General features: G+C 40.7%; 1 protein-coding gene across 1 annotated transcript in view; it reads left to right on the top strand.

Annotated features, from left to right (window-relative positions):
• The window catches only part of mpped1 (metallophosphoesterase domain containing 1), a 69,586-nt gene that overhangs the window by 27,822 nt on the left and 27,095 nt on the right, over positions 1-14,669 (top strand). The window contains exon 4 of the mRNA XM_075472540.1: positions 4,307-4,532. Within this exon, the coding sequence (XP_075328655.1) occupies positions 4,307-4,532 (226 nt within the window). The remainder of the gene's footprint in view (positions 1-4,306; positions 4,533-14,669) is intronic.

Here is a 14,669-nt window from a genome sequence, read left to right as displayed (position 1 = left end):
TAACCAGCTCCGCCACAGGACTCTCCCCCTTCCAGTGTGCCCAAGGCTTCGAGCCACTGCTGTTCCCAGCTCTGGAGAAGGAACCCTCCATCTGCCGTTGCCGCCAGACTTGGGGCCAATGCCGCTCTCCTACGAGCCGTGGACTGGTTATCGTCGGCCACCAACCTCCATCGTTCCGGGGCCACCACTTACCTGGTGGGCCAGAAGGTATGGTTCTCGAACCAGGACCTTCAACTGAGGGAGGCGTCCAAGAAGTTGGCCCCCAAGTTCATCGGGCCATTTGTTATTGAGAAGATTGCAGCTCATGTTCCCCCACCTCGGCCCGCGACCGGGTTCAGTTTAATTCTTTCCTCAAGCCTCAGACCCAGAAACTGTGTGTGGGCTATTGGCCAATATTATCCTAAGCTAATACGTGGTGGCTTATTATTCCAAAGAAATCTGGAGATGTATGAATCTGGAGATTTAAACCAGTAAGGGGACAGTTGGATGGTGTATCATCGAGAAGAGGAAATTGATTTTTGGTAGGACCATCATTTTAAGGCTATTTTGAGGTTGCATACAGAGCATACATGAGCATGCATGATTATTCTGAGCTCAAAGCTCTTATTGAGATAAGGCATAAATAAATACCCTTAGGTTAATTCTCAACATTTACTATATCTTATTCCATCCTTAGCCTACCTTCGTTCGACCAACTCTCTTTTTTATTTATCAGTTCTATCTATTTTTATATTTTAACTTCTGTGCCTTTTTAACTATTGTTTAAATTTTATGCCATTTCATTACATTTTGTAATCCAATCTTACTTTTTTGTAACAACTTTTTTATCCTATTCTTAGTGTTCACCATACTTCCAGTGTTATTGTTATTATTATTTTTCCTAATACTGACAGTGGTGGTTAACATACTTTCTGTGAGTTCCATTTCCCTCACACACCTATAAGTCCATGTGTGCATGTTTATGATCTGTGCGAGAGGTGTTATGTATGCTTGTGGGTCTGGAGATTTGAGTAGGTATCGGCGTGGGTAGGTTGGTGTGGCTGTTTTATTCTATCCTCGCTGTTTTTATTGTTTATGTAAACTCTTTTTTGCTACACATTTTGTATGAAAGGTGCTACACGAATAAATAAATGATTGATTGAGCAAAGACAATCACTGTGGGAGAACTGAAAAATAACTAGACATGAATAAGAGAGGTTTAACTGTCAAAGAATGTCAAAGCTCCGAGATGTCATTGCATGCAAGTGGTTGTACAGTATATTCTACCACTGAGGAACTGTGACTAACAATTTTGTAGCTATCTAACAAGTCCTAATCAACTCTGATGGACTGAGCAAATCAGTGGCAGAATATATTTGGCAGCCATTGTGCCTGCAAAAAAAGCAACATTAATATTCTTTGTCTGAGTAAATAGTAACAAAGAAAAAAACTTCCTTATGCAAGACACTTTAAAAAAAAATCAATACAGAAGCAACTATTTGCTCTACTTGCTTTTAAAATTGCAAGATTTTGGATGGTGAAAATGTACTCTTATGTGGCCCTATGCCGAGTAGCTGTTAGCTTGGTTTCATTTCAGAATTTCTCCCTGATTCTTCAAAGTAAAGATGTGCTGAGTGCTGTCTGCTGCAGAAAAGACACTGACTGCTCACACATTTATTTCATCCTTCACGCATTTTTCACATATCATTTTACTATTGTAGCAGCAAATTGTGTTCTTTTGCTTTGGGGCGGCTGCAGCTCAGGAGGAAGAGCAGTCGCCTTGCAATCGTGGTTCGACTCTCGGCCACATGTCAAAGCATCCTTGGGCAAGACAATGAAGCACACATTGTGAACTGATGCGTCCATTGGTGAATAAATGTATTAATGCATAGAATAAAGCACTGACTAAGACGGGCTGTACGAGTGTGTAATTGAGTGGGTGAATGTGGCTGTGTAGTGTGAAAGGACTTTGAGTGTTCAACTGGATTAGACAAGCACAATACAAGTACAGTCCATTTACCATTTATTATAATTTGGCTATGTACCACATATGGCAGGACTGTTGATCCATGAAAACCATGAAAACCCATGTTTAAGTCCTCCAAAAAACTGAAAATGGAGAAAGTCCAAACCTATGATGTTTCTTGAAACTAGTCAGTAAAGTATGAAAGGTAAAGAAATGATTCTTTAACTTTGGTGTCCCCAGTATGATAAATGGAATTGGAAAGATACTGAATGTATTGCACTATTCATTCAGAAATATACTATTTCACACTGCGCTGCAGTACATTGATATGCTAAATTGCTAGATAAAAATCTAAATTTCATCTTTTTTGGTGTATGCATTCAGCCTAACGAATATTTACTTCAGAGGATAAAAAGGAATCAGATTTGATTTTTTATCATTGTTTGGTGGTGTGTGTGTTTATATGCTTTTGTGTAAGCTCCTCATATGTGAGGGCTTTATTGGTGTCTGCATATCAACAGAACAGAAGTAATTTTTTAAATAAATTTTAACGATGGTGTGGGTGGTGTTTTCACAAACCCCTGACAAACTCAAACTGCAGAGATGAGCACTCTTTGACAGCTGCTTTCATCCTGTTATTTGTCCTCGTTCACGCTCAAAGATTTTTGGGCTTTGTAAAGTGCTGTCGCCTTCCTCTTTCTCCCTCTTCCCCCACTCACTCTGCCATTGAGCTGTGATTGGCTGTTATGACAGAGCTGTCACCAGGCTGTCAGCCTCTTATAAAGCTAACATGACATTTTCATGCACAAATGCATAAAAACCTCATCTTTGAAAGTCAGGCACAAATGCACATCTTGACACAAAAAGCAGCGTACTAAGCTGCATGCTATGCTGTCCTGGCAGTAAGATTGAATTTTCTGTCAGCAGCACTATTTCACTCAGTAGACCTCAGATGTTTGTCAGTGTTGGCATTTGTTTTCTGAGCTAAGCTGAGCTGTGAGGACATGTAGAATTGGCTCCACCATAGCTGGTCTGATGGCTGCGATTGATTACCCACACCGATGTGCCAATTAAAGCCAAATGAAGAAGAGGATAGGGGTAGGAGGAAGTGGGGTTTGATTAGGGGAAAAGTAAAGGGAAGGTGGTAAAGATGCAGCAGTGCATCGTTTGTTCATATATCACACTGCCTGTGGTGTATCCTCTTGCTTCTTCTACACCAGGGGTCGGCAACCTTAAACACTCAAAGAGCCATTTGGACCCATTTCCCACAGAAGAAAAAACACAGAAAGCCACAAAACCCTCTTGACATCTAAAATAGATGAAGATAACGCAGAATATATAATTTGTTTTACCTTTATGCTACATATATATATATATATATAAAAACATAGTGTGTTGTATTTATGAAATAAATTAACTGCTACAGAAAAAAAACAAATTTTATTTCTGCATGCCACAAAAATATTTTGAACAATCTGAAAAATGGTTGGCCTACCGGGGGTCGAAAAGGTCAATACATTGCATGCGGGTGTACCACATCGGGCAAATTAAACCTTTTTCATTTTAATTTTACAAGATCACCATAATCTTCAAATTTAGAATTACTTAAAAAAAAAACTAACAAAGTGAAATAAAATACATTTAAATGAAATACTATCCCAACTGGTCGAGCCGGATGGCCAAACCGTCCTGAGTCTGGTTCTGCCAGAGGTTTCTTCCTGTTAAAAGGAATAGGTTTCCTTCCACAGTCACCTCACTCATGCTTAGGACGGGAGATTGGACCGAAGAGAAGTTTCGGTCCAATCTGTTGGTTCCCTTAGCTCGGATCTGTATGTATGAATTGAACTAATTTTGAATTTAATTAATTGGATTTGATTGGATTAAGATTGCAATGAATTGGACTCTAATTGGCTTGAATTGGACTGTATTATTGAAGTGCCTCTCATTTGTTGTGATTTGGCACAATATAAATAAACTGAATTAATAATGAATGAATTATAATTTATTTTCCAAAGCCACAGGGAGCCGCAGCTGAGGGATAAAAGAGCCGTGGGTTGACGACAGATTTATTGAAGGATACACTCATTTAAGCTTGCAAAGGGAAAACAGGGACGCCTGATCATTGATGGGTTTTGTGTTAATTTCAATATTCTGCCACCACTCTTTATCCTCCTAAACTTTTTATTTCTACCCTCTACATTTCTTTCCTTCATCCTTGTCTGTTTTGTCCGTCCTTTCGTCTTTTTCTTCCTATATAATTGAAATCGCTATCCCTCAATTCGCTATTCAATCGAATTGAATTCTCTATCTCTTTCTACCAACTTTATTCATTACCCCCCCATTCCTCTCCTACCCTGCCAGGTACCCTGCCCTATGACATCAAAATAGTAATTGCAGGAAACCACGAGTTGACCTTTGACCAGGAGTTTATGGCAGACCTCATCAAGCAGGACTTCTACTACTTTCCCTCAGCCTCCAAGTTGAAGCCAGAGAATTATGAGAATGTTCCATCGCTCCTCACCAACTGCATCTACCTACAGGACTCTGAGGTCACCGTTCGGGGCTTTAGAATCTATGGTTCACCCTGGTATGTAACCCCTACTATTGCACTACATCCAAGAGTGAACATCTAGCTCTACAGGCACTGATAAAAGATATGTTTCACATGGTTATTTTCACTAGCTTTTGTGATACAAATATTCAATGTGATTGATTCCTCTGGATTTAGTGCCACAAAGAACATCATCACATTCATGTGACACATGCAAATGATTTTGGTTTCTACCACAACCAGCTAATTATAAAAGTCAGTACGTGCTTATTACAGCACTGTGTAAGGTAATGCCACTTTTACAAAGAAAGTAACTGCTGGTCCATTGATTAACGTTTTACAGCATTACACAATGTATTTAAAACACGTAACAAATATATTTTTTTGATGTAATAGTAGTTCCAGCACGTGCTTGTAGTCTTAGATTCGTCATTCCTTCAAGTACAGGAAAGTTGTGAAAAAGCTTCTTTGCAGCACTGTGCTCAATGGATCATTTTCGGAAGTGGTGTTTCAAAGTGACAAATGTTATGTCGTCCATAATATACATATAATAATTACTTACTGAAGTTGTGTAAAATGTACTCGTCTGAAGCACTTCTGTTGAAATATTTTTGGGAAATTAATTGAGATTCTAGGTGTTTGTGGGTCCTAATTTTGATTGACGCATGCTTTATGTAGTCCTCTTTTCAGAGAGCTGTCTAGCAAATCTGGCGTGAAGTTGTATTCTACAAAATCAAGGCTGTACAAAGAGAGGGAGAGGTTTGCAATATATAAACTCCTCAGCAGCTAATTTTTTGCCCATTTTGAGCTTTAAATGCGGACACTGTCTGGTGGTAAATTTTGAATGTTAAACGTTTTTAAAAGTTTAAAGACTCATGTGCATGTTTTTGATAATAGTGATAGATTATTTATTTATTTGTACTTTTTACCTATAGTTTTGGTTAGTTTTGGCTTTCCTCATTGACGAGATGCGTCTTTTCCCCAACATCTTATTGGGGGAAAGAAATCAGTCTTTTTGGAATCAAATGTTAAAAATATTACTCATGCATAGGGGCATCCTTCAAACATCTCAAAACATTTCAGGTTATTTAACTAATCGTCTTTTAGAGAAGTGATTGTTGGTTTTTTCATAACTCACTCTAAGCATGTCATAAGTTTGTTGGAAGCCTGTTCCTCTACTGCTATATGGGCTATAAACTTGGTGTTGCTGCTGTTAATTATTGTGCAAATTTAACACTCCATCTGTGATTATTTTGTGTCGATACACCCACCATTGCTCTGTTTTTTAACTGCTATTGATAAAAATCATATTGTGAAATTTACTATACATCTTTATTATTTGATAATTGCTATGAAAACCCCCGATCCCCTATTTTCATCCAAATGTCTTATTGTTTTGGTGTAATTTCTTTCTCAGTCTGGCGGGTCAAGAACGATAGTAACTACGGTATACAGACAGGTAAACTGGAACGCCACATAGATAAAAGAAAGTAAAAGAAATACATTAACATACGTTTTTGCTTTGGTTTTTTAGTTAAGTAATTTCTTAAGTCATGGTTATCAGTTGGTCTTGAGCTTCTTGACTCCTCATGGCATGATTTTATGAAAAGAGTTACTTGTTCTGGAGAAATGAAGTCGACAAATAAGAGGTGGTTGTGTGTGACATGTTAAGTTTGCCATTAGCTTTCTGTCATCACCACTGCCTCTCTCCTTGTGCACTCATTCACTTCATTGAGCAGCCAATCAGAGTGAGTTCTCCCGCTAGCACACCCGATGTCAATTCAACATGTTTTATTGGCTGAAAAAATGACAGCAGAGTCTAACAAGGATGAAATTAGCAGAGAAAAAAGGGGAAAAACGGAAGCGCTGCGAGGATCCAAGTCTTAAACACAGGTGCTCAAACAGTCTTAGTGGGTGGTAAGTATCATAAAAGAAAAGGCAGGAAACTGTGGCACTCCGGTTTCATTATTATTTACTTTTCTTTAAGGATGAAATTAGCATTCCACATTTAAAATATAACAAGAACAATGACACATTAAATATTACAGTTTATTCATCAATCAGCCAAAATGTAGAAGCAGTGTATGGAAAACCACCACCCTTAGTGATTTTGTAAGAATTAAGAGGGTGAGTTATGCATAACAGAAAAAAAAAAGCACAAAATGGAGGTGGATCATTTGGATGCTACCACTACTTCTGCCACCGCGGATGTTGGTGGTATTGCTGGCAGTGACATGCAGGGTGCGACAGACAGCAAGGATGAAGGCAACAGTTAAGGAATTTTAAGACCTGTTAAAGACCAGATTATTTTTTTGTCTGTGCACAAACTTCATCAGAAGAATAAGATGCAGTTTAGATATGAATGTGTCTGTCGCATTTGTATATAGTAGGTTTGGGGTTTTTTTAATGTGAAAAATAATGACAATCACCAAACCTATCTTTTTCTAGGCAATAGCTGACGTGTAAATTCTTGATGGGTTCCTCTTTAACTTGGGGCTTGTAGATGGATGCTTTTGCATAAATTAATTTCAGATGATGGCCAAAATAACTGTGAAATAGGGTTCGAGTCTTGATTCCAAATCCTAAGTGGGAGTTTTTTTAGGGTCAAGATATTTTTTGAATCTACGAAAAACTGTCCTTGTTGCCTTCCAGTATTGTTGTCTTCTACCTATTTCTGAACTGAGGAGGCAAGTTTAGTCAATGGAATGGGAAAACAGCTAGCAAAAGAAAAAATAGAATATGAGAGTAGTGGAAATGTACCAAAATTTGTTAGCTCTAATTTATCAACCTTATTTACATATCTATAAAGATGATCATCGAGGATTGATATATATAAACAGGGGAAGGTGTTTGTCTTGTTCACAGAAACAGTAGCGATAGAGACAAAGTAGCCAATTTGTCGATGGGGAATATAAGTGCAGTGACAGGGGAGAGAAAGCCAAAGACCCGGTTTTCTTCTTTAAATTAACCCAGCAGACATGTAGCACTCCCCACTGCTCCGCATGGAATAATTAAGGATGGAAATGCAAAAGACTCCTTAATTAGATTTTTTAATTATTGAGAATTCACTTCCATTTCTATAGTGGCCCAGTTTAGAAAGATCATCAAAAACAACAAAGACAAAGGGAGACCTTTTCTCTTTTTTTCCCTTTCGACTCATCTCTCCCCCTTTCCTCTCCTTTTTTACAATTCCTTTGCTGTCTCATTTAACAGAATTGGACAATATGTTTGATGGCGTGTCCCCGCTGATGAACAGGAAACCGAACAGACTCGTGCCTATTTGAATCAGCTTTATATGTTTTCATGGCTACTGTAAAAATAAAGAAGAATCAGAGATGGATAGAAAAGTAGAGACATGAGTTGCACAAATAGCTTTTTCTTTGAAGATAATTACTTTACTGATGTTAGCAATAGTACCAATGTAAAGTTACTGTTTCTCTCACTTGCTTTGTTTGCTTTGTTCCCCCTCTGTTGAGGAAAAACTTCAAAGAAAGACTTTTGAAAGATGGAGAAAAAAAATAAAACAAAAATGATTAGATGAGACATTGCTGTGTTTTTAGGCTACTCGGGTAGTGTTTAGTTTACATGTAAGGGGGTTTCAAATTAACCAAATAATACAAATGAGCCAAGCCCAAGATCAATGCAAAGCACCTGCAAAAGTGTAAGGATGACTATTGCACACAATCAGGTATGACAGTTTATTTCAGACATCAGTGACATCACTGACAGTACAATCTATATGCTCATAGATTGTATTTTTATATTTAAAATGAAAATTGAAATGAAAATTATATTCAAGATTCAAGATTCAAGAGGGTTTATTGTCATTCCAGCCATATACACAGTACACAGTGCAATGAAATAACGTTTCTTGAGAAGTTTTCAGTGCAACAAACAGCAACAACAAAGAACAGCTGGGACAACAAAGACAATACTAAAAATGCTACAAGTAACTGCAAGTGTGGTGCAAAAGAAATGTTTGAAAAGTGTAAAGTGACTGTATTATTATTTACATGAGGTGCAGTAGTGCATCAGACAAGTACCAAAAAGTGGCTTAGGCTTGTATACTGTATACAACAGAGGTGATCAGATCAGTCCCTGAGCGTTGAGGAGTCGAATGGCCTGGGGGTAGTCTGGTGGTGACAGACCTTATGCTGCGGTACCTTCTGCCAGATGGGAGGGGTGAGAAAAGTCTATGTGAGGGGTGGGTGGAGTCTTTAAGAATCCTGGTTGCCTTGCAGATGCAGCGTGTGGTGTAGATGTCTGAGACGGAGGGGAGAGTGGCTCCAATGATCTTTTCAGCCGTCCTCACCACACGCTGAAGGTTTTTGCGGTCCAGTTGGGTGCAGTTACCGAACCAGGCGGTGATGCAGCTACCCAGGAGGCTCTCTATGGTCCCTCTGTAGAAGGTGGTGAGAATGGTGGGAGGGAGGTGGGCTCTCTTCAGCCTTCTCAGGAAGTGGAGACGCTGCTGAGCCTTCTTTACGGTGGAGCCGGTGTTGAGGGAACAGGTGAAGTTCTCCGCCAGATGGACACCAAGGAATTTGGTGTTCTCCACAATCTCCACCGGGGAGCCTTCGATGGCCAGAGGCTCGTGGTTCTTCTGTGCTCTGGGGAAGTCAACAACCATCTCTTTAGTTTTGTCCACATTCAGAGACAGGTTGTTGGCTTTGCACCAGGTGATCAGCTTTTCCACCTCCTCCCTGTATGATGACTCATCGTTCTTTTCGATGAGACCCACCACGGTCGTATCGTCAGCGAACTTGATTATGTGGTTCGAGTCGTGTAGTGCTGTGCAGTCGTGGGTTAGGAGTGTGAACAGCAGTGGACTGAGCACGCAGCCTTGAGGTGCCCCTGTGCTCAGTGTGGTGGTGCTGGAGGTGTTGTTTCCGATCCGGACTGACTGGGGTCTCCCCGTAAGAAAGTCCAGGATCCAGTTGCAGAGGGTAGTGTTCAGGCCAAGCAAGCTCAGCTTCCTAGTCAGGTGCTGTGGGAAGATAGTGTTGAATGCTGAACTGAAGTCTATGAATAGCATTCTGACGTAAGTGTCTTTTTTGTCCAGGTGGGTGAGTGCTAGGTGGAGGGTGGTGTTGATGGCGTCGTCGGTGGAGCAGTTGGCTCGGTACGCGAACTGCAGGGGGTCTAGGGTGGGAGGTATATGGTTCTTGATGTGCTTCAGGATCAGCCTCTCAAAGCACTTCATGATGGTAGGGGTGAGTGCGATGGGGCGGTGGTCATTGAGGCATGACACAGGCGACTTCGTGGGCACAGGGACGATGGTGGTGGTTTTGAAGCACGATGGGACGATGGCACTGCTCAGGGAGATGTTGAAGATGTCCGTGAAGACATCTGCCAGTTGGTCTGCACATCCCCTGAGCACACTCCCGGGAATGTTGTCTGGGCCAGCAGCTTTACGTGGGTTGACTCTTTGCAGAGTCTTTCTCACTTCAGCTGTGGTCAGGCATAGCACTTGTTCGCCAGGGGGTGTTCTTCCTTGCCACCACGTCATTCTCTGCATCAAAACGACTGTAGAACACGTTCAGCGCATCGGGCAGGGAGGCATCACTGTCACAGGCCGGTGTTGTTGTCCTGAAGTTAGTGATGGCTTGGATTCCCTGCCACAGCTGCCGTGTGTCTCCACTGTCTCTGAAGTGGCCTTGGATTTTCTGGGCATGCGCTCGCTTTGCATCCCTGATAGCCTGGGCCAGTGTTGCCCGCGCTCTGCTCAGGGCCTCCTTTTCTCCTGTTCTGAATGCTGTGTCTCTGGCTCTCATATATGTTAGCAGGTCAGTTTGCATAACCATCTAACATCACATGATCACACTTGAACAGTGTTTTTCACTCTACCTATGCCCTAGAAAGCGCTTGTCTTGAAACTAAACTAAAAGTACAAAACATAAATCCAAACAAATGGCTTAAACACCAATGGAAATGACAGACAGAACATGAACCAAAACAGGTCAGACGGAAACCATGACCATTATTCTGGAAAGGAACAAAGAATGGGACTGATGGCATTTAGCAATAAACTAACTGAAACCACGAGGAAAAAAAGACAAAGTCTAAACCAAAACAATATGTGTGATGAAGTAGACACAATATATGTAAGACTTTTTCTCTGTCACACACAGAGTCACAAACCTATTTGGGGCATATTGCTCAAGGACAGTTGGCTAAGTGGAGTGGATTAACTGGCAGCCTTCTAAATGAAGAACAATCGCACTTCTACCAATGTTACCCACATAACATTGCTTGATTAACAGCAGTATTTAGTAGTATCTAAATTTTCAAGATGCCATTGAGCCTAAATGGTGAGGAGAAGAATCTTAAATTCTATTCTGAATTTAACAGGGAGCCAATGAAGAGAAGCTAAAACTGGAGAAATATAATCTCTCCTGTTAGTTTTCATCAGAACTCTGGCTGCAGCATTTTGGATCAGCTGAAGGCTTTTCAGAGAATTTGTGGGACAGTCCAATAATAAAGTCTAGTACTTATAATGAAAATGGAATGTGACATTTGTTGTGTTTAATCAATCTTGCAGTGAATCTAGAAAAGTTGAAATCCCGTGATTGTAAGTGCGGGATGAATCATATCAGTGCCAGCAGTTCATTGTTATTACGCTTTAAACTTGTATAGTAACCATAGAGTGCTGTCTTCAGTGCACGTCATATGTTCACAGCAGGGCTGTATGGGCTATAACCTGCATCACTACTGATGTGGTCATTTAAACATTAGAAATTACAGATTTGGAGTTCAGGCTTTCTGGGCCAATCCACCAAACAAAAGTCTGGTTCCATCACCTCATTGCTTCCATCTTTTCATTTTCTATATATCTCCTCCATCATAATATAACCATAACATTGAAACCTGAAAACAATGGACATTAATACATGGCTAATTCAAATTTGTTAACAAGGAAAAAAATACCAACTTTAATACAATTTTCCCACCCTCTGATAGATTTTGCTCCCATCCCGCCTTATTTTGTTGTCCTGCTCTTTTACAAATTCATCCTACCTCTGTTCTTAGTGGTGGCAGTCTCCAGTCCTGTTGCTGAATAAACTGTTATGAAGCGAGGAAGAGGAGATGTGGAGACATTTACTGTATCATTTCACTTGTGATTTCTCTTTAAATTACCTGTTAAATGGTCTCAAGGGGCAAAACTTTAACTTGCGTCCAAGTGCACATCAGCATTTTTGTATGCTTGCATGTTATGGCACACCATGGAGTTTTTCTTCCATTTTACACATGGCATACTCCTACCAGGTATGTTCATTGCTATGTCATTGAAAAAGAAAAGCTAAAGTAATTATGTTTCTATATTGCCTTCCGTTCAATTCCATTACATTTTTTTTTTTCTTTCTGCTTTTTCCCCCCAATTCAGTTTTATTTATATAGCGCAAAATTACGCCAAATGTCATCTCGGGCACTTCAAAAGGTACAATCCAATTCACTGTAATTCAATCATAAATCAATCAAATCCAATTAATCAAATTCAAAATGAGTCCAATTCATACATAAAATGCAAATTTAAAAATATAGTCTAGCTACGGAAATCAACAGATCGCACCGAAACTTTCTCTTCGATCCAATCCTCCATCCTGAGCATGCACCAAGCAATCTTTTTAACAGGAAGAAACCTCTGGCAGAACCAAACTCAGGAAGGGTGGTCATCCGCCTCTACCAGCAGGGGTTCGAGAGGACAGGAAAGAGGTGACAGAAAACACCATAGCACCACACCAGGGATACCTGCTAAGAAAGACAAACACAAGTTAATGACAACAATAATGTCATATGTACATGGAGAACAAAAATAGAAAAGAGTGAGGTAAGGTGTATAATGGGAGCTCCTTCAGCAATCTTGCTTCTGGAATACAAGCACTACAGAGTCTCAAATTCTTCCTGTCTCTCTATTACGCACACAAGCTCCCACAGCTCACCTTACTACAGCATTCTATTGACTTCTGTTAAATGTGAACAATCCCTACCACTAACCGTAAGGTTTGCTTGCAACATGTTTGCTTAGGGGGCATGGCTAGATGACAACGGAGCAAGGTGTGTTAAGTAATGGGCTCCCGCTAAGGCTGCCTTAAATTTGTCTATGGGGCACTCCATAACCCTTAAAAAGTTTCAGTATGAAGTCAGTTTGTGAAATGTGTTCAGATGGCAACAAAACTATGGAAATTTTAAGACAATGATCACTCCAATACCAGGGCCAACCCCTCCTTGAGCTAGAATACATCCAAGTGCCCCAGCTCTCCTGCTCCAGGGTACCCCAAAGACATGGACATTTTTAGCCTGAAGTCTGAAATTCTCTCTCGATAGAAGCAGATATTTCAGATGTGATAAAGACAGAATTAAGAAACTGATCTAACAAAAGACTTTGACTTCTTTAAAAATTAGCTGGAAGAAGTGAAAACCAAAATAATAAAGAGCACCACATTGTTACACACCCAGACTGATCAGATGAAGGCTGGCGAAAAGGAAGTCAAGGGTGGCCTAATCAACATGGTCAGACGAAGTTACTACCTTTGCAAAATATGATGAGATACTAAAACAGACTTACAGGCACTGAAGGAGAGATCCAAAGACATTGAGGTATGAGGAGGAGATCCAGTGAGAGTATCCTTGACATTTCTGAAATGCCCGGCTCCAGATCAACGGCATCGGTTGCAAAACTGTTCATGGAGATTAAATCACTGGTTGACTGCCCAAAGGGTCTGAAAAAGGCTGGGTGGTAAGGCTGAGGTCATTGTTGCCCAACTGTGCTTTTACTACAACTATGTGGAGGTATTTAGACCTCCACATAGTTGGAAGTAAAAGCACAGTTGTAGCGTTACCGGGTATTTATATACCTATTAAATATAAGGATTTATGAGATGTTCTTACAGTCTCAAATAAACCTTACCTCGAATTCAGGGCACCACCTACCTAGGTTTTGACTTAATTTAAGTCACAGTCAGGTAGGAAAACTGTTCGAAATCTTACGATCCTGGTGTTAAATTAATCTTTCAATTAATATTCAATTAATATTCAGTCTCATATCTCGCTACTTTCGTGAAGTTCTCGTTTGGTTGGACAGACATTACGTAAAGAAAGCATACGACACAATCTGTGATTATAACATATATATAGATATATGAACTGTTTATTACAATGATATGATCTTAGACATGAACCTTTAAACAAACAGGAGATGCATGGAATATGGGTGATTATATAAAACACTTAGTGAATATAAAATAAAATATGGGGAATGGGGAGATACTGGATGTATTCAAATAGTTTGGGTTGGCTGACTATTTGAAGCTAAATACTGACATTTCGCGTTAATGTATCATTCTGTGAAAGCCTCGAGACATCCATCAAACCCACTTTAAGGTGAAAACGGGTCAGTCTTACTGTACTGAAGTTCTGTTCAGTCGGTTCGGACCATGGTAGCGGCCACGCGGGTCCGAGGGGATTTCTCTTCCGCTCTCTGGGCCTTCCTGGTTGTGGTGGCTGACTTTAGCGGACTTCTCAGTTGCTTCTTTTCACCGGGAAACGGGAACGATGGTGCCGAGGGCTTTACTGTGGGATGATCCTCAGAGTGTCAGAGTTGGTCCGTTGCTTCTCTGATGAAGGGAACTTAAGTTCACAGAAGATTAATAAAAGGTTGCTTGGAGTTGGCTTTCTTGGTAGGAAAAGGTGATGATGGCGTGAAACAGCGGCGGTTAGGACGTGCGACGTAGAAGGACGTGGATGGCGAGGGACGAACAAAAACACGTAAAACGTGCATCTTCAGAGTATTTCAATCTGTTTCTTTGTTCGGGTCTTTCTTTCTCGTCTCCGGGGTCTCACTGGGTTCTGGAGGGTCTCCTCCGGTCGTCCGCTGCATCGTTATCCACACGTCCTTCCGCTCTCTCCTGAGATTATGGGAAAACTCCCAAACTCCGGCGAGCTCTTCTCTTCTGCTTAAACCATCTCTAAAAGTCTCTGAGCAGCTGTTCTCTGCTCAAATCTCCTTCTGAAACTCTGGGTTGTAACCCTTCTGGAACAAGAGGCAAGAAGCAAGAGAGCAGACGCCTGAAGCGAGCCAGCAAACGAGAGAACTAGAGAGAGACAGGACCAGAGAGCCAGAGAGAGTGTGTTTTCCGCGGGTTCCGGGTTTTGACTCTCGGAGGCGGGGCTTAC

Source organism: Odontesthes bonariensis, chromosome 8 (assembly GCF_027942865.1).
Source record: "Odontesthes bonariensis isolate fOdoBon6 chromosome 8, fOdoBon6.hap1, whole genome shotgun sequence".
NCBI lineage: Eukaryota > Metazoa > Chordata > Actinopteri > Atheriniformes > Atherinopsidae > Odontesthes > Odontesthes bonariensis.
This window is presented reverse-complemented; position numbering and strand designations above follow the sequence as displayed.